General features: G+C 38.0%; 1 protein-coding gene across 6 annotated transcripts in view; it reads left to right on the top strand.

Moving 5' to 3' along the window:
* The window catches only part of SEC24D (SEC24 homolog D, COPII coat complex component), a 104,992-nt gene that overhangs the window by 3,678 nt on the left and 80,141 nt on the right, over positions 1 to 21,173 (top strand). For 4 of the 6 annotated variants that reach the window (XM_038581766.1, XM_038581764.1, XM_038581767.1 and 1 more), the window contains 5 exons: positions 982 to 1,140; positions 11,126 to 11,255; positions 17,800 to 17,966; positions 20,106 to 20,366; positions 20,646 to 20,776. In XM_038581766.1, coding sequence (XP_038437694.1) covers positions 1,023 to 1,140; positions 11,126 to 11,255; positions 17,800 to 17,966; positions 20,106 to 20,366; positions 20,646 to 20,776 — 807 coding nt within the window. In that variant the 5' untranslated portion in view covers positions 982 to 1,022. Of the gene's footprint in view, positions 1 to 981; positions 1,141 to 11,125; positions 11,256 to 17,799; positions 17,967 to 20,105; positions 20,367 to 20,645; positions 20,777 to 21,173 lie in introns of those variants that run through there. The other 2 variants (XM_038581769.1, XM_038581768.1) reach the window with 2 other exon arrangements.

The raw sequence follows: 21,173 nt of genomic DNA on the forward strand, positions 1-21,173 counted from the left end.
AGAGAGGTTCTTCACCTTATTCCACGTCACACAGCCAAGTATTGGTAGATTAGTGGTGAAAACCGACTTCCTTTACCAGGATTCAGAGCATTTTATTATTATTAATTATTATTATTATTATTATTATTATAAAAATTCTTTGAGAATAGTTTCATGAAATATGTTTTATTTCATGAAACCTGGAAAAAAATGCTAAATTTAAAACAAATTGATGTTTAACTTCTGAATAGAATCCGGATGGGTATGTTGTATTGTCAGATGTGTGTACATGCCTGAACATATATGAAATTGCTTTTTTTCCTTAGTTCTTAAGTATATGTGTATATGTTCTTAGAGGTGTGATATTTAAATTAGAAAGAGAGTCTGTCATCTTTGAATGAGAAACCACTGATAACTCAAATGTTTGTAGGCTGCAACCTGGCTTAGTCATTTTATGACTCATAAAATAAGTCCATTACCAACTTCTTTATCTTCTGCTATATTTGTTAGACTATTGATTTCTCTTTATCCTAGCTGCCTGGCTAAAGTTACTAATGAGGGTATCACTGAAATGACACAAGTCATGAAGCATCTGATTGCAGACCACTGGCAGTTCTACTGGTCAGTCAATTGAATGACCTGTGATTATTGCCAGTGGCATGCTTTGTGCTGAAATGGAGCCATGGAAACCAAAGGCACAAAAATAGTGGATACACTTATGAAAAACTATCTGGGAAATAGTTCATTCTTCCATTGAAAAAGTGATTGGCAGTAATTCAGATTTTGTGCCTGAGAATTTGCCTATAGAAATGAGTTACTGAGTTCCATAGACCTATGCTTAGAGCTTTTTTAGAGGATATTATGATATATTATATGATATGAAGACATCTCACACCTGATATTTTCCTCAAACCATTATAAATATTTATTAGCAGTGTTCGTATTTTTAATAGCATTAAGTCACTCAAGCTCTCGTTGACATTTTCTTTTTTTCTGTTGTAGAATCATTCTGTAGAGCTTTCCCTTGGAATGATATTTTCATAATGAGTCAACAAGGGTATGTAGCTACACCCGCCTATTCTCAGTCCCAGCCTGGAATAGGCCTTTCTTCACCACATTATGGACACTATGGGGACCCATCTCATGCAGGTTCTGCACCAGGTAAAGTGCATTATTTTGGCTCACATGTGATTATTGATTCTCAGGCTGAGAGACATAAGATATTCTGAAAGAGCAGCTTTGGGAGTGTTGAATGGTCATTATATGATGCAGTGGTTTGAGAGTATAAGCTTATTTGGAAAAGTCTCTTATAGAAGAAGCCTACATCATCAATTTGGTTATTGCTTGGAATACAACGAGTTTGGTTTTTAAAAATAGATTTAAAAAAGGAAGCTTCCTGAGTGTTTTCTTTTTCATAAAACTTGTTCTTGCTACTAGTTGGTGGTGTGAGGTTATTTCAACAGTCAGTAAAAAAAAACAAATAAAATACATAAAAATATATATTGAAAAAATATATTGTACATACTCTATATACATGATATACTAAACATACACATACACTGAAGTGGTTTTGGCAATCATATTAAAAGAAAAAGGTTTGGTATTGGAAAAATATGATTCAATTCATGTACTAAACATTACTCCATGATAATAACAAGAAAAACAAGGCCTTGCCTTGAAATCATTATTGAACAATATGGGTTGCTTTAAAATACAGTATCCAAAAGGGAATCTTGGCTTTGGGGGCAGAGATTGGGGGAAAAAAAGGAGCAATGAAGTGGGACCATTGCTCTGAAAGCAGTTGACACCATGAGGCCACCTTCCTTTATCAGGGGACCAAGTTTCAGGGTTGGAGTGAGGTTAATAATAGCTTGTTTCAGGTCTAACAGCCCAAATTCCTAAAAATATTTGTGTAGGACAATTCTTTGAACTTTTGAGAGAATCCTAAGAAATTCAGCTCAAATCATTGGTTGAAATTGTCTGTATATAAATCAGTCTCTCTTGGGGATCATGAGGACTGACTCAGATATATAGGATCTGGGCTCTGCTGGATAGCATGTATGGAGTGCAAAGTCACTGAGGGGTGAGGAAAGCCCTGAGGAGGCTTGGTTATAGCAACCACACACAATTTGTTGCAGGAGATGCTCTAAGACTGAGTTTCCTGTGTAAAGTCACCCTTGTGATTTAGTGTGTCCTTAATTTTTAAAAACTTTCAGATGAAGCATCCTCCTCTTGTCCAGAACCAATCTTCCCTGTAATATTTATAGATGTAGATCCTGTAGGAACCATCTTTTTCTAATTTCTATCTGATGGTTCATTCTCCTCTATATTTGTATATGATGAAAATTATAAATTGTTCCTTATGAGTGCTTCTTATGTATCAAAAACTGGTCCTGAAAGTTTTACATGCATTATTTCATTTAATCCTTACACATTGCTGTGAAGTAGATTACTAGCCCTATTCTGCATCTAAGAAAACTGACTGGCTGGTGTACTGTGACTTATCCAAGGTCACAGAGGTGTGGTATAGCCAGGAATCATACCCAAGTCCCTCAAGAAAATAACAAACTCTAATACACACCGAAGTAGAGCGAAGTATCGCTTGCCCTTCCTTTTTCTCTTCACAGCCATCTTCTTAAGCAAATACTTGCTTCTCTCCATGACTCTCTATCCTTGCCTCTCAGTCCTTCTATGGCTTATTGTAGTCTTTGCCCCATAGCTTGGGCCCCCCCATCCACTCTTACCCTTCTCCCACCAAGGTCATTAGTGGCCCTATTACCAGATGCAGTAGACCCTGTCCTGTCATCTTTTGAATTTGACACTGTTTCTGCCTCTTGTTTGTACAAAACGGTCTACTCCTTTGGGTCCAGCGATGCTATCTTTTGTTACTTTTATTGATGGCTTTCTGGACATCTTTTTCTAAGGAGCCCCCTACCCCTTCTGAATGACTCTAAGCATTGCCGTTTCTCCTTCTTGTCGGTGGATCTCAAGACCCCCAAATGCAAAGAGCCCCAGCCCCCAAGGAACCCCAAATCCTAAAGCCTCCATCTCTAATACATGAAGGCTCCCCACCCCGGCCTTGAGGGGATCCCAAATCCTGGGACCCTATTTCTTTTCTTTTCTTTTCTTTCTTTCTTTTTTTTTTTTTTTTGGAACCCTATTTCAATCTACGTTTTGGTCACAGGTCCAAAACACCAAATCTGAGTCACTGGCCCCAAAGGACCTCTCAGGACCTTGGCCAGACCAACAGCCTGAGGGAGAACCCGAAGGCCCAGGGAGTCTAGGGTGGACCTGGGGCCCTGACCACCAACAACAGCTCACAACTGCCCCTTCCATTGCATGTCCCTGAACTCAGCATGACCCCCATTCTCTTCAATAAAGACGTTTCTATGGCTGAAAATAAGTAAGTAAATAAGCAAATAAGTAAGTAAATAAATAAATAAATAAAATTTAAAAAATAAAAATAAATTTAAAAACTGCTCTCCTCTAGCTCTGTGGCTGTGGATAGTCCCTCTCCCACCAAGACAGAAGGCTCTCAGAGGGCTCCCTGGGAGTTCTGTTGCCATCCCTCTTCTTTCTATGGATTTTTTCCCCCTAGACTGTAACGTTCTGTATGAAGTACTAGTCTCTCAGATCTGTTTCTCTAGCCCATATGTCTCTCCTAAGCTGCAGACCCATATTTTCAGTTGCCCACCTGTTTATATGGGCACATTAAACTCAGCATGTCCAAAATAATTCAGAATTTTTTTCATGAAACCTATTTTTTCCTGGCATTCCATATCTCACCCAGCGTCATCATCATTTACTCAGTTATCCAAATTAGAAACTTTCACTATTAAAAACAATCTCTTCCTGGGCACATGGGTGGCTCAGTTGGTTAAGCATCTGCCTTTGCCTCATGATCCCAGGGTCCTGGGATCAAGTTCCGCCTCCCCTCTGTCCCTCCCCCTGCTCATACTCTCTCTCTGTTAGCACTCTCTCTCTCAGCACTCTCTCTCTCTCTCTCTCTCTCTCAAATAAATAAAGTCTTAAAATAAAAACAATCTCTTCCTTTTGCCTTCTTCAATCCAACTGTCCTTCCAAATTCTTTTTGTTTTTTTTTAATATTTTTTAATTTAAAAAAAAATTTTTTATTTATTTATGATAGTTACAGAGAGAGAGAGAGGCAGAGACACAGGCAGAGGGAGAAGCAGGCTCCATGCACTGGGAGCCCGATGTGGGATTCGATCCCGGGTCTCCAGGATCGCGCCCTGGGTCAAAGGCAGGCGCCAAACCGCTGCGCCACCCAGGGATCCCCCAAATTCTTTTTGAATGATTGTAAACCTCTTTCCTACCTGCTTCCTCCTCTCTATCCTCTTGTAACACTTCCTGTTCAAGCTGTTCATCTTTCACCTGAATTACTAAAATCTCTTACCTATTCTTTCTCTCTCCAGTACGTGCTGGATGGATTTTTATAGCATGTAAGTCTAATTTTTTACTCCTTTTGCTTAAAATCTTTTATGGCTTCCCATGGCCTCTCATTGCATTTTTATTTTATTTTATTTTTTATTTTTATTTTTTATTTATTTATTTTTTCTCTCTCATTGTATTTTAAGCTCCTTAGACCTTCATTAATGTACCCATTTTCTTTTCAGCTTGTCTGCCCCGTTACCATACCTGTTACAAGCAGTGATGCTAACCCATTAGTCATTTGGAAGTTGGTTTGTACTTGTACTCTGATTTGTAGTCCACACTACCAGAAGGCCAATCCACGCCTTCACCTTGTCCTCCCTGTAGGGTATTTTACCTTCACACTCCTCCTTCAGATTCACCTCAAATGTTGTGCCTACAAGCCTTTCTGACCACTGCTTCTTGAACTTATCTATAAATCTTTCTTCCTTTTGTGTTCTCCTAACACCTGTGTAGGCCTCTATACCATTTACTACAATGTATTATAACAGATGTGCCTAGAGCAGAGAAGACACTAAATGAATATGTGAATGACAAGCTACTTCATTCATCAGCAACACTTTAGTACTTACCAATATTAAAACAACAACAACAACAACGAAGAAACTGTTGGATTAAATCCTTCACACTTTAATTTAAACCCCTTTCTCCTTATTTAATTCTCATATGGATACCAGGCTATCAGACTCTGTAAATATACCTCTCTGTAAAATATGGTGTTTTTGTTTAATTTTTTAAGGCTATTAGTACATTACCTTAGCCTTTAATTCTTTGTACTGAGTGACCCTAGATCTCCTCATCTTCTGTGCCTTCTTTTCTAGCCTTTTGATGATCCTTTTCTTGGTTTTGTGACGGACATAGGTGACATAGTTGTGATTCCTTGAACTATTTATTCTAACATATATCTGGGCAGTACTAACTCTCTTTTTGTGTTTCTCACAGACCATACTTCCTTTGTGCCTATTGTGTGATGCTAGTGCTTTGTAGTAATGAATTTAACAGATTTATTGAGTGAGCAAAATACTTGGGGCACTATTAACAATGAATAAAATAAACCTAATCTCAGCCCTTGTAGTACTTACCTATCTAGTGGGACATGCATTAAGTAAATTGACAGTGGCAATACAGGGAATAGTGCTATCATAATACATTTATCATAATAAAGGAGGTAGGGGGTGGTATGTAGCACATGGCAGGGGCATATAACCAAGACTTATGGTTTTGTTTTTCCAAAACCAAGGGAGTTTTCCTGGAAGAAATGACTTGGAATATGAGTAGAAGTTGGCCAGGTAAGGAGGCAGCTTGCTAAGGTTTGGAGGTGGCCCTTTTGAGCCACATGCAAGAGGTTCAACATGGCTGACAGTGAGAGATATGCCTGGAATGGAAGATGGGGTCATCTTAAGGCTTTATTTTAAGGGCAGTAGGTTGCCACAGAAGCATTTTAAGGTGAGAAGAGTCATCTCATGTATGTTTTAGAAAGAGTTACACTCCACATTAGAAAGTGTGGAGAAGGCATCAGGCCAGGACACAGTGCTTTCTGGAACAGGGTTTCTCATCCTCAGCACTGTTGACATTTGGGGCCAGTTAATTCTTTATTATGGGAGGCTGTGCTGTGCAGTGTAGAATGTTCAATAGCATTCTTGGCCTCTACACAGTGGATACCAGTACTACCTTTCCCCATCTGCACCTGCCCCTTGCCCCCATCCCCCGATTGTGGCAACCAAAAATCTTAGACATTGCCAGATGTCCCCTCAGAGGCAAGATCACCCCTGATTGAGGACCACTGGCGTAGAAGCTAAGAGGCAAAAACTGTTGATGTCCTGGAAAATAAGGTAGGGCTGTGGAAGTGGTGAGCCTCATAATACATAGTAAACTTATATAGGTACACTACCAGGCACAGTGCCTTAGGAATAGTAGTCATTGTTGTTATGTCCATATAATAGGGAACTTGTGTTTTATTTTATTTTATTTTATTTTATTTTATTTTATTTTATTTTAATTTTATTTATTATTTTATTATCATGATAAGTACATTTATTATCTCCATCACCTATTTTACCCATCCCCCCCACCTACCTCCCCTCTGGTAACTATTAGTTTGTTCTCTATAGTTAAGAGTGTGTTTGTTGGTTTGGCTCTCAGTCTCTCCCCTTCACTTTGCTCATTTGTTTCCTTTCTTAAATTCTGCATATGAATAAGATCATGTGACATTTGTCTTTCTCTGACTTATTTTTGCTAGAATTAGTACCTATTCTTCTCAAACTCTTCCAAAAAAATAGAAGAGGAAGGGAGACTTTTTTTTTTAAGATTTTATTTATTTATTCATGAGAGACACAGAGAGGCACAGACACAGGCAGAGAAACAGGCTCCATGCAGGGAGCCTGACATGGGACTCAGTCCCGGGTTTCCAGGATCACACCCTGGGCTGAAGGCAGTGCTAAACCAATGAGCCACCTGGGCTGCCCAGAAGGAAAACTTCTTAATTCATTCTATGAGGCCAACATTACCCTGATACCAAAGTCAGACAAAGATACCACAAAAAGGAAACTATAGGTCTATATTTCTCATGAATATAAATGCAGAAATCCTTAACAAAATATTAGTGAACCGATCCAACAGTACGTTAAAAAAATCATACACCCATGATCAAGTGGATTTTTTCCTGGGATGCAAGGGTGGTTTAGTATTCGCAGAACAATCATCATGATACATCATATTAATGGGAGAAAGGATAAAAACTGTATGATCATTTCAATAGATGCAGAAAAAGCATTTGACGAAGTACAGCCTCCATTTATGATAAAAACTCTTTGCAAGGTAGATCTAGAGGGAACATACCTCAACATAATAAAGGCCTTATATGAAAAACCCACAGCTAATATCATACTCAGTGGTGTGAAATGGAGTTTTTCCCTTAAGGTCAGGAACAAGACAAGGATGTCCACTCTTGTCTCTTTTATTCAACATAGTACTGGAAGTTCTAACCACAGTAATGAGAGGACATAAAGCAATAAAAGACATCTTTGTTTATTTTAGATAAACTTTTTTTTTCACAAATAGATTTTAATTTTGGTTTTAGTTTGCCAGATCCAGGGCCAGATCCAAGGTATGCTTTACATGATGTTGTTAAGGTCAGGGTTTTTTTTTTGTTGTTGTTGGTGGTGGTGGTCATAGAAATCACTGTAGCAGAATGAGGGTTGTTAAAAAGTATCAAGAAGCCAAAAGAGTACTGGAGAAAGCTGGGACCAAGCTTGGGACTCCATGGTCAATAGAAATGCACACCCCACACAAGATTATTCCATTAGCAACCACTGCCTTTTTTTTTTTTAATTTTTTATTTATTTATGATAGTCACAGAGAGAGAGAGAGAGAGAGAGAGGCAGAGACACAGGAAGAGGGAGAAGCAGGCTCTATGCACCGGGAGCCCGACGTGGGATTCGATCCCGGGTCTCCAGGATCACGCCCTGGGCCAAAGACAGGCGCTAAACCGCTGCGCCACCCAGGGATCCCTCAACCACTGCCTTTTTACCCCAGAACCACTATTTCTACCCTGTCTAGAGTCTCCCAGAGGCGTATTGTTTGCTGAATTTAGAGACTATGGTAACCCCATTTTTAAGAGTATTTATGCAATGGAGATTCCATCTTTCTCACTCAGGACCCTACAGAAAGGAAATAGAATTGGTATTGAGTAAGCTAGTCTATAATATCTGCCACTGTATTAGAGACCAGTTGGTGATTTTAGAGATTTTTCTTTTGACACAAGGATAGTTAGATCTTTCTCATGGTATGGTTTTCCTTTCCTCTTAAAATTCTCGTACTCTTCTCTAAGGAACCTGATTTCTTTTTATCTCCGATCACTTTTGAAAATACCTGTAATGTGGCCAGGAGAAAACTATGACTTTGCAGATAACAGTGATACTGATTTCTCTTTGTCCCGAGGATAGAGTCCAAATGGCATACAGGACTTTGCAGCCCAACCCAACCAACCAGGATAGCCTCTTTTCCAGCCACTTTCCCTCGCAGTCTCTCTACACTGCACCTTCTACCAGTCCTTGATTAAATCATGCTCTCTTATATCTTTGCACAAGTTTTCCCTTCTGCCTGAAATCCTCTGTCCTGTCTCTCTACAAAGAAAACTCTTACTTGTCTTGTAAGATTCAGCTCAAGTAGTCCTTCCACTTTGAATTTTTTGATTCCCCTAGGAAGAGTTACCTTGTCCCTCTGCATATTATACACTAATCACAAGGCACTCTCATTGTTTGTTTACATGATTGTGAGTTCCAAAAGAGCTTTCAGTGTCTCAAAGGCACAATGAATGTATCTTGAACAAGAATGAGTTTCAAATATTGCCATAGAGTTGATTTTCAAAATAAAAAGGAAACAATGTTTTAGTGAAATTGGTATATAACAGTTCTGCTTCAGTAAATGTAAACTTTTTTTTTCGATTTTGTTTTGGAAATGTAGAAATTTATGAATATGTGCATCCCATGGATATACATGGGAATACCCAGACATGAGTAATTCTGGAAACTGTTTTTATTCTCTGGACATATATATGAGGGTGGGTTGTTGATGAAATTGGTATTTACTTACTTATCTAAAGAAATTAGAATGTCTTTGGTTTCATTGTAGTATGTGTATTTTAGCACTAATATTGTGGATTTTCTGCTTTTGTCCACAATAATGTTTCAAAAATGAAAATACAAGTATGCATATAATTATGGTGTATATGTTATGTTAGAATATAAATCCTTGAAAACAGGAGGACAGGGGATATGGTCAGAGGAGAGAAAAACCAAGATTTGTTGATTGGATGCTCCCATACTTATTGCCTTATTCAATTCTCAGAACAGATCTCAGAGATAGGGGACATTACTTCTATGACACAGTTTTAAAAGTTGAGGTTTCAAAAGATGGAAGTGTCTTGTCAGATAACTATCACAACAGTTAAATGGTGGGGAAGGAATTTAAACCCAAATCTGTGTGACTCCAAGTCTCATGTTTTTCTAACTTTGCTGGCTTTGGAGTTCAGAACTTCATATAAAAATGTATTGTTATAAGAAAAATATTTGTTGTTTTTCTTATATGAAAAATTGCTAAATTAAGACTGTGGCTTTAGGGATCCCTGGGTGGCGCAGCGGTTGGGCGCCTGCCTTTGGCCCAGGGTGCGATCCTGGAGACCCGGGATCGAATCCCATGTCGGGCTCCCAGTGCATGGAGCCTGCTTCTCCCTCTGCCTATGTCTCTGCCACTCTCTCTCTCTCTGTGTGACTATCATTAAAAAAAAAAAAGAAAAAAAAAAGACTGTGGCTTTAAAGGTAATATAAAATTTTTCTTAACTTTGAGGAATCCTGTTTTAAGAAAAGAAACATTTGTGAAAGTTTCAATAATATTATTCATGAGTATAGCCATTTCCCTGGTTATATTACATTTTATATTACCCAAGTATCTGAAAGCATGCTCTCAAAAGTATTATGATGATAATTTAAGAAACTTTTTTCTTTTGGCAACTGCAAGGCCATCCAGTCAATTCTCTTGTTACCTGAGAGAATAAACTCTCTAGAGGAAGATAAAAGAAAAAAGGAAATGTTGGGTATGACATCATCTTGAGGTCAAGTGGAGGAGTGCAAAGAAAGCATGTAGGAGGTCATTGATGATGGTGCCAGAGAGGAGGGTAAGGGTCAAAAGTGAGTTGAGTGAGCTGGCACAAAACAAGCAGATTGGAAGTGGAGAGAGCAAATAGAAGACATGTTTTTTTTTTTTTCTTTTCTTTTAAAAGGCTAGAAGGTGTAATCTAGTCCAAGGCTTTCCTTTTGCAGTGAGGGGGAGGGAACTGAGGTACTTAAAGATAAACTTCTGGCCCAATACCATACATCTGTCTGCTAGTAAATGGCCAGGTGGGGCCTTGAACTCCTCTGACCCATGTTCAGTGATTTTTCTCCTGTACCACAATTTCTCTAGAAGAGAAAAATGTCTACAAATAGTTCTAAAGAGAGACCTTTAAAGCCTTTAAAGATCTTTTTGAGAAGGAAATTCTTGTAAATGAAAACAGTTACTTATGAAATGAAAACAGGAGCATCTACCAATCATGTGATCTCACATTTTATGAGTGAGTATGATGACTTAAGGAGTCCCTCAGTTGTTTATCACCCAACTGTTTGGAGTGCTGGAAGTATTATCTCTGAAGGCTTGCTTTGCATTTGTTGGAAAAACAGATGCTAATTTCCATTTGTTTTCCTCATGCTGTAACTCAAAGGTATTTTCAGAGGTCTTTTTTTTTTTTTTTTCATAGTTACAGTTAGGATTTTTATGATGCCTCATAGTGTTTTTTTCCCCAGAGTTTTTTTGATATCCATAATGACATTTTTCATTGTGTATTCTAGCATTTTTTGTGTGATAGTATATTCTATCAAAGTGCTTCTACTAAATGCAAGTTTATTTCTTCTGTTTTGGTTTCTGTTTAGTATTGAAATGATTGTTTCCTTTTCTGTTTTCCTGTCATTATGATGGTCAAATAACTATACCAGAGCCTGACATTGATAGGTCTGTGATGGTTAATGCAAGTTTAAAGGAGAACTTATCTTAACCCACTTTTTCCCCTCTTTCTACTCCTAGTTTTTTTTTTTTAGTTGAATGGCATGGCATCTTCTCCCCTTGCACATTCATACTTTTCTAAATTCATGCCCTTCTGTTGCAGGTATGATGAAGCCAGCAGGGCCTTTGGGGGCTGCTGCCCCTGGGGGGATGTTGCCTCAGGGCCCTTCACCTCCTGGACCCCATCAATTTGGCCAGAGTGGAGCTCATGCCCAAGGGCATCCTCCTCAAAGGTGAGCTAAGTAGATTCCAACCTGAATTTGTATATTCTACTAAAATTGTCTCACAAGTGCCTTCTAAACCTGCATATTTATTGATTGAAAGTTTGACCTCTTGATACTGCCCACACCCTTGAAAGGAGTTGCTAGACTGTCCTAGGAAACAAAGCATTTGGAAAAATTAGGTGGGAAAAGAAACAATACTAGTACGTATTTAAAAATATATTAAAAATTACTTGTGTCAATACCACATATTTTAATTTTGGATTATATTCATCTTGTTTTAGAGTTCTGTATTAATTTCTGATTCCTTCAGATATCTATGACCTGTATGCCCTAATAAATTTTAAATCATCTATCCTCTTGAATCCTTCACAGAACTGAGCTCAGTTGGTGCTTAATAAATATTTTAAAAATTAAGTCAGATTGTAGCCAATGGTAAAACTGGATTTGATGTGGAAGGTACACAGATGCCAATGAGGGATTTTTGAATGGTAGGTCGGTAGAAAAAAGAACATAGGAAATAAATCCTCTGTTCGTGTTTATAATAAATTAAAGAAGGGAAAAGTGGAAGGCAGGTCTGAAGAAGCCAAGGTATGAGATGTATAGACTCTGTACCCTACTGGGGACTATCCCCTGGGAAGGGAGCCAGCATCACACCTTCTCTGCTGCAAGTCCCATTACCGTTTGTCCAGTGAGCTGTTGCTGTTGAGAATCCCAGTGCCAAAGCTGTTTGTAGTGTTTACTTTGGAATTTCTCCAGTGATTACCTGGACGCTTCATTTCTTGGGTTCCTTTTTCAGGTTATTAAGATGTAGGGTTCAGTGTGAATCTGGACCCTGCAGCTGCTGAAGCCACTCAGTTATCCTTTCAAGGGGCCTGTGAGTAGTCACTGTTAGTGGGAAAACTCTCTGGACTTTTAAATATCATCAAATTGATGCTCTTACAGGACGTTTGTGAAATTGACTCTTCCCAGGTCTTGTTTGTCATGATAACATTTATCATTATAATAGTTGCTGTGAAATACAGAGTGAAGATTAATGTAGGAAACAGAGGATGAGTGAATCTAAGTAATGTGGTTTGAACAAGGACACAAAGTCAAAAGGGCCTGATTTGGGATCTGACCCTACTATCCTAGCAAGTCTCATTAGCATGGTGGTGGGGCATAAGTTTTAGAGTAGAAAGACTAAGAACCAAAATGTGTCTTCTGGCTCAAAAATTAACTAGTTATGTGGTGCTGGTGAAGTTCCTGGGCCTCTAGGCCTCTTCATTTTGCTCACTTGTAAAATGAGGAAATAGAACTCTCAGTCCAGAGGACAGGGGAGAAGATCTGGAAAAGTTTATTGTTGTGAACCGCCAAGCATTTTAGAATTTGTTTTAAAAGAAGAAATGCAAAAATTAAATAGCTGGTTTGAAGTTAAGAAAGCTTTTGGTTATTGGTATTAGCCTAGATTGTATTGATCTTTTTGGTTCTTTCCATTTGTTTCACTTGAATTAGGTTCCTTAGAAATAAGTAAACCATGGACTTTACCATCAGACCTTTGCTGTGTGGTTGTGAGCTCAGTACAAAGTCTGGCACAGTGAAAAGTGTCCACTGTGTTCAGCCAACTACTTTAGGCTCAGGCAGCTGTGACTTGACTTCTATATTATTTAGTTCCCTCATCACAATTTTAACAATAATAATGTGGTTGTAAGGATTTTGATGGCTAGTGTATGCACAGAATCTTGCATAGTGCATAATGCCCATGAAAGACTCAATACATGTTAGCAGTTATCAATATCATTTTCAGTACTTGTAGAAGGTCTAGTGTCTGTAGCTTGTCCTTCCTACTGGTTCAGTCTCTAGCTACTCATGACAGCTCAACCTAGAAAGCTGCTTTTATTATGATTCCCAGGGAAACCCTGACAGATTTTGCCCCATCTCCTTCACTATTCACTTGCTTCAGCTTAAACTGTGAATTAGAGGTTGGAAATGGATTTAAAAATGAAAAAGTCAGGGAAAAGTGTAGTATTCATGCTCAGCGTCCATGGTTACCACACTACTTTGACCTCATGGACATATTTCTGTGTACATAGTTCAATGCAAGGGCAAAGGGCCCAGTGATTGTACTGGTGAATCACACAGTCTGATGACGGGGATTGTCAGAGAGCATAGATGGCTTGTGACATTTCTTTGATGATTATAGCACTTCATAGCATTTCATCCATTCTGTTTAAACTTAGAGAATCCTTCAAAAAACCTCTTAATTTTTATAATATCTAAACTGTTGAATGAAAACAAGATATAACTTGGAGTCATTATGTTGATGAAAATTTAAACATTTGTCATTTTTATTTTTAAGTATTGCTTCTTCACAGGCAATGTTTCATAAAATTTAAAAATCATACCTATTGGGGATCCCTGGGTGGCGCAGCAGTTTGGCACCTGCCTTTGGCCCAGGGCGCGATCCTGGAGACCCGGGATCGAATCCCACGTCGGGCTCCCGGTGCATGGAGCCTGTTTCTCCCTCTGCCTGTGTCTCTGCCTCTCTCTCTCTCTCTCTTTGTGACTATCATAAATAAATAAAAATTAAAAAAAAATCATACCTATTCATTTGTCTTTTTGATCTTGGCCGAGGCAGAATAAATGTCTTAAACTTGTAAATAGTACTAAAGTTATGTACACAGTGTTATTGCTGGGCAGGATTAATCTAAGAAATAAACTCTATAAGTTATGTAAGTTATCTGTTTTGATCAAGAAATGATGAATTGTGGTGGAAGAGGATGGGAAGAGGAGACTCATCTTCCCAAATTGAAGCTGATGGGGTGAAATCTGCTGACTAAGAATTTGGTTGCAATGAAAAGGAGGGAGCAAGAAAAATAAGAGAAATAGTTGTTTTCTCTTAATTTGTTGTTGTTCTTCTTTCTTGGTGGAAAGCAGTGATATTTGGCATAGGTTTTATTTTCTATGTTCTATGGACTGAGTATTTGAAACCTAGATTTTACTTCAGTCCAATCTTGACAAATTTGGTACCATCTCTCCACATCCTAACAAACTTCAGCATGCAGCTCGTTACTTGAGCAATTTGTTACAAACTTAAAAATAAGAAATATGTGAGGTTGAGCACGCCACAGACAACTGAGTCAACTCTCCAGAGGTTTTGGACTAAACTAAGAATAAACTTTAATGTTTTATTAATCCTCTGATAGTAATTCTTTTTTTTTTGTTTGTTTTTTTAAATTTTTATTTATTTATGATAGTCACACACAGAGAGAGAGAGAGAGAGAGGCAGAGACACAGGCAGAGGGAGAAGCAGGCTCCACGCACCGGGAGCCCGACGTGGGATTCGATCCCGGGTCTCCAGGATCGCGCCCTGGGTCAAAGGCAGGCGCCAAACCGCTGCGCCACCCAGGGATCCCTCTTTGTTGTTTTTTTATGGTGGATCTGCCCTTTTCTGACATCAAGAAAACAGTAAATTAAAATATAGAATTGGGCAGCCCAGGTGACTGAGCGGTTTAGTGCCACCTTCAGCCTGGGGCATGATCCTGGAGACCCAAGACCAAGTCTCACGTTGGGCTTCCTGCGTGGAGCCTGCTTCTCCCTCTGCCTGTGTCTCTTTTTTCTCTGTGTGTCTCTCATGAATGAATAAATAAAATCTTAAAAAAATATATATATAGAATTGAATGTTTTCTGCACCCAGAAACATGTTAAGTGAAAGAATCAACATGAGAAATATTCAAATTATATGATTCTTAATTTTAACCACATTATATTTGTTGCTTAGAAAAGGATCATTCCATTCTATCTGCTCATTTTTTTCATTTGAAAGCTGAGAGCTACAGAGATTAAGTGGCTTGCCCATAATTACACACCAGGATCTCCACGTTGAGAGACCTAAACTCTGATACCTACATGCTCTGGACCTTGGATTAACTAATTTAGTGAAGTAATGAAATTGAAAAATATTAAATCACTTTGCATGTTTAAAATGTTCTGTTAATCTCTTTTCCCTTATCTATATGAAAGTTTTTGTTAGCCCTTTATTACTACTTTATTCTTGTTAATAAAATTGCTTTTAAAATTCAAATTTAAGATTTACAATATTTAAGTTGGCTAGGAAAAAAATGTAATTGTGAAGTTCTAAAGCATAATTCCCAGGACTTATATTAAGCAATGAAGGATAAGTAGGCATTTATGGATTTAAAAGTAACGACCTAATGGTTGTATATTCTCTTAATGTATTTTAAATATTAACCTTTTCTTAAGTTAAAAAAATACTGGAGGCTGCTTATGTCATAACTTCCATTTGAAACACTTCATCCTATATGTACTATCTATGTAATAAATTACTCCTACAATTTTATATTTAAAAAATATTAACACTTGTGAAATATCTGTGAACATGTTTTAGAGAATTTTTCTCTTAAACAATTGAATAATCCCTCCTCCCCCAATGTAACTGCTGGTTCCCAGTTCCTACTTATTAGATCCAAACCCTATAACAATATGTTATGCTGCATCCACTAATATATTCTTATAGAGCATGTATATACATTCTACCTGTATGCAATTTTTACCTTTATTTATTGTGACATTTTAAAATAAGGCAGAAGTATCATTTCTTGAAAAAAAAAAGAAATGATGTTTTTATGAAACAGTGAATTTACAAAACATATCATTAACACAATTCTTGAAATCATTTCTAAGTGACCAACAATATTTTAAATATGTCAGTTAAGACTAGAGTTATATTTTGCTTTGCCTTTCTTATTCCTAGTGTCATTAATAAATTAGAGATATAAAGAAAACTTCTGTGAAAAGTTAATTTTTATATTTTCTCTCTATATTCAATTTTGTTCCAAAAATTATTTAAATTAAAAGATGTTTCATGGGCAGCTCTGGTGGCGCAGCGGTTTAGCGCCGCCTGCAGCCCGGGGTGTGATCTTAGAGACCCGGGATTGAGTCCCACGTCGGGCTCCCTGCATGGAGCCTGCTTCTCTCTCTGCCTGTGTCTCTGCCTCTCTTTCGCTCTCTCTGAATAAATAAATAAATAAATCTTAAAAAAAAAATTGTTTCGTGTGACTGTGTTGGTCTTGTTTCAGTTTTTGACAGGAGGGGAAATCATTTTGCTAATAAGCAATATTGTTTGGGTTAAAATTTATTCATACTAACTTTATAACCCTTATAACCAAGTATCTGCTATAGGATAGCTTGTGTACTTTTGCATAGTAAAAGCATTTGTTCATTCATTTAACTCAAAATGTGGGATATCATCATTCAGAAATATGCTTAATACAATACAGCATAATGGTTTGAAAGTTAATTTAATTTTATTATTTATTTATTTTTGGAAGTTAATTTTATTTTATTTTATTTTATTTTTTAATTTATTTATGATAGTCACAGAGAGAGAGAGAGAGAGAGAGAGAGAGGCAGAGACACAGGCAGAGGGAGAAGCAAGCTCCATGCACCGGGAGCCCGATGTGGGATTCGATCCCGGGTCTCCAGGATCGCGCCCTGGGCCAAAGGCAGGCGCCAAACCGCTGTGCCACCCAGGGATCCCTGGAAGTTAATTTTAAATGTTGTTTACAGTAATTATTCAATTTAAGATACATGAAGAAAAATGACAGGAGAAAATTTGTGTGATATTTTGGAAAGTATACTTGCTTAAGACCAGGAAGAGGCTAGTCATAATTTTGTCACTCATAAGTTGTGGGACTTCAAGCAAGCCACTGGCCTTGCTCAGGCTCTTCTCCTAGCTTCTCAAGTGCCAGTGAAAGATGGAAGGCAAGAACATGGGTCACTACGGACAGTTTCCAGTTTATGTAGAAATTGAATTCAGAGTATAAATCTGGGAAAATTTCTTTTTTTTTTTTTTTGGGGGGGAAAATTTCATTTTCATTTTCATTTACATTTACATTACTAAGTCATAATGTAACTTAAAGGGAAAAACTTTAACTTTATTCAGCAGATTAACTACAATAGGAACACTTTATATTCTATTCTATGGTGGCTACTGTTTCATTCAAAATAAGGAAAAATAAATATACAATAAATTCAAGCTAAATTAAAGGTAAAGCATGATGAAATTTTCAGATGAAAAAGAATGAACACTTTCAAAACTTTTTACTGAGTTCACTTTCAAGTACTGTTTTGTACGGCACTGAAATTATAGTGCAGGTGACATTTTACTTTAAATGCTGAGTAGGATTTAAGGAGAATGATTATAAAGATACAACTACAAAACTTTTTTTTTTTTAGTTCTATTCTATTAATCATTAACCCTGGTATAGATATGGCTCTGGTGGACTCAGCTTCCCAACTTGATTTCCAAAGCTAGTTCTGTGTTTACGTTAGAATATTTTTGCTAAGTATCTTGACATGTTGAGGTTGTGAGCCTAGATATAAGATGATGCTGCGTGATTCATTTTGAGCTCACATTAAGATTAAATACTTAGGATCATCATTTCTTTAGGGCCCACTAGGTGGGCTTACATAATTTAGTAGGTTATTGACATTTATCATATATCATTTGCATTTGAAACTATGATATTGTTTAACACCCTTTTTTCTCTCTTAGATTTACAGGTCCTCCACCTGTCAACAGTGCAGCACCTGTCAACAGTGCAGCACCCTCCTACGCACCATACTCACCTTCTGCACAATCATCTTATCCAAGTCCTGCGTCCACTTCATCTGTCACCCAACTGGGCAATCAGTTCAATGCTATGCACATCAACAGCTATGGTAACAGTTTCATTATTAGTGCTCATTAACCACATATTTCATGAGTAGTTTTTAAAGATTTATTTATTTGAGAGAGAAAGAGAGTGTGTGAGAGTACAAGCAGGATGGAGAGGCAGAAGGAGAGGGAGAAGCAGACTGTCAACTGAGCAGGGAGCCTGGTGCAGGGCTCCATCCCACCCTGGGATCAAGACCTGAGCTGAAGACCGGTGCTTAACCAACTGAGCCACCCAGGCACCCCTTTATGAGTATTTTTAATGAAGAAGGTTTTCTCCATTTTTAAAGTAAACATAACTCAAAAAAATAGGCAAAACTCTGGCATACCATATTGAAGTAGTTTTTTATTTTTATTTTTTTAAGTAGTTTTTTAGATATTTTTATATAAATCATCTGTATTCCTTATGACAATAATTAATTTCTTTTCCTGATTATGCTGCCATTTATTTCAAAATAATTGAAAGACCTTGAGCATACCTTACACTGAATATTAGAACAGTAAAAAACCAAAAGATTCTGACCTCCCAAATAAGTATTACAACAGTGAACTTATTTTAAGAAATGTGAGACTGGTTTTAACTTTGTGTTGTTTATAATGAGGCCCTAAAATAAAAAATATAGTACTCATTGTTTCACAGTGTTCTTTGATTCTGTATTTAGGTCATGAAAAGAATGGAAGCTCAGATGTTGTGAGGCAGAAAAGAGAATAATAGGAGAGAAAACAGTTACAGTACTGAGATTCATATCAATGGAAATGCTGTATATTCTGAGGACCATAGGAATCTTCATTGTAATAACAGCATAGTTAGCCATTTATCTATATAAAGAATGTTTCCGTTACTTTAAGTAGTTTTTTAGAAGTATCTGTTAAAAAAAAAAAAGAACCCTCTGACTATTTCCTGTCTTTTACTAATTTCAAGATGGGTAGGTCTCCAATGAAGTAACTAAATATCATATAATCAGAGATAGAATAATCTGGTTTACAACTATTTCCAAAATGATGAAAAAGCATGTTAGTGGGCAGCCTGGGTGGCTCAGCGGTTTAGCGCCGTCTGAAGCCCAGGGTGTGATCCTGGAGACCGGGGATCGAGTCCCACATCAGGCTCCCTGCATGGAGCCTGCTTCTCCCTCTGCCTGTGTCTCTGCCTCTCTCTCTCTCTCTCTCTCTCTCTCTCTGTGTCACTCATGAATAAATAATTAAAATCTTAAAAAAAAACATGTTAGTGGCCCATCTTTTTTCCCTTGTTATTTCTATCAAGTTCCAAGAACTATTTGATCAAGTTAAGCACAGGCCACAAAATAATTTTTTGAATGTATAAGTTACCTGAATAATGCTTGTTACATGGTAAAATAGTCCTCTATATTATTTTCTAGATTTTGTACCAGATGCAATTTCTTAACTAGTGACATGTGTCATGTAAAGTTAATGCAACTGACTTAAACTTTATCCTATTAATTTTCTTTTTTTAAAATATTTCTTTATTATTTTTAAAGATTTTTATTTATTTATTTATTCATGAGAAACACAGAGAGAGAGAGAGGCAGAGTCACAGGCAGAGGGAGAAGCAGGCTCCATGCAGGGAGCCCCATGTGGGACTCGATCCCCAGTCTCTAGGATCATACCCTGGGCTGAGGTGGCGCTAAACCGCTGCGCCACCGGGGCTGCCCCTATCCTATTAATTTCCTTACAAAAATTATAAATATTGCTTTTACCCATTAAAAATTCTCCCATTTTATAAAATGCCCCGAATAGCAATTGTATAACTTTCTGAATGAAGATTTATCTTGAGGCAAAAGAAGAAAAATTGATTTGTAAGGATGACTTCTTATTTTATATCAGGAAAAGTAGTGTCCCTGGGTGTACTTCGTAGAATTTAGTATTGATAAGTGCAATGTTTGGGATCCCTGGGTGGTGCAGTGGTTTGGCGCCTGCCTTTGGCCCAGGACGCGATCCTGAAGACCCGGGATCGAGTCCCACATCAGGCTCCGGTGCATGGAGCCTGCTTCTCCCTCTGCCTGTGTCTCTGCCTCTCTCTATCTCTGTGTGTGACTATCATAAATAAAATAAAAATAAAAATAAAAATAAAATTAAAAAAAAAAAAGAGAAGTGCAATGTTTAGTGGTCTGGTCTTCTTTCTTGCACAGGTTCAGGCATGGCTCCCCCTGTCCAGGGGCCCCCTGGCCCTCCATCAGCACCTTCATTCCAGGGTCCTTCACGACCTCCACAGCCATCCATTATGCAGCCTGGATCTCAGGTTCTCCCACCACCACCTACCGCACTAAATGGCCCTGGTGCCTCGCCCTTGCCTCCATCTACACACAGGCAGGATGGGCTTCCTGGGCCTCAGTACCAGCCCCCGCCTCTTCCAGGACAGACCCTGGGCCCTGGATATTCGCCGCAGCAGGGTAAGGCAAGCAGGCTCAGCAGAAAGGCCTAGGGTTATCTAGGAAATCAGCTTTGTTCTATGTTACTAGGCATCTATTACTAACTCTTAAGGAAAGCTACTTTTAAAATAGTGTGGCAAGTACAGAGAAAAGGGAATCATAGATACTCACCTTAACTCTCTGCCTTATATAATAAGATGAAAAAATGCAGCCTACTTGATTGAATAGCATAATATTGTTAGTGAGTCTTATATCTGGACTTCATGTTCTACTCATTTCTTTTTAAAATTTTTTTCCAAGCAGCCAACTATGGTCTGCAGATGGCAGGCGGGCAGCTCGCCTACCCAGGAGGCTTCCCTGGAGGTCCTGCACAGATGGCTGGTCCACCACAACTCCAGAAGAAGCTGGATCCTGACTCCATCCCCAGCCCAGTAAGTGTTCTCTCTCACTCCGATCATCTCCATCACAAAGGACCATTCTTCATTCACTGTCTCAGAAACTCTTCAGTTTATTAGCATTTTTCCTGTCCTTTATTGTTAAAGCACAATACCCATCACACAGAAGCTTCCTTCTTTCCATGTGTGGGGTTGGAAGGCTAGGTTATGGCATATTAAGGGTCTCCATGACAGAAAGCCTATGTAGATGTTTTTTGGTGTCACATAAACTTGGCAGTGCTATTGATGTTTATATTGGCATATATTAGCAGTATTTATTGATTGTTTAATGAGTAAGTAATAACCTGAGTGTATAAACATGCTAGTTTAGATAAGTAAAGGATACTTCTCAATAAGGGTCAGATACCCACAGAAAGGAAAGCACAAAGTATTT

The sequence above is a fragment of the Canis lupus genome, chromosome 32, assembly GCF_011100685.1.
Source record: "Canis lupus familiaris isolate Mischka breed German Shepherd chromosome 32, alternate assembly UU_Cfam_GSD_1.0, whole genome shotgun sequence".
Taxonomy (NCBI): domain Eukaryota; kingdom Metazoa; phylum Chordata; class Mammalia; order Carnivora; family Canidae; genus Canis; species Canis lupus.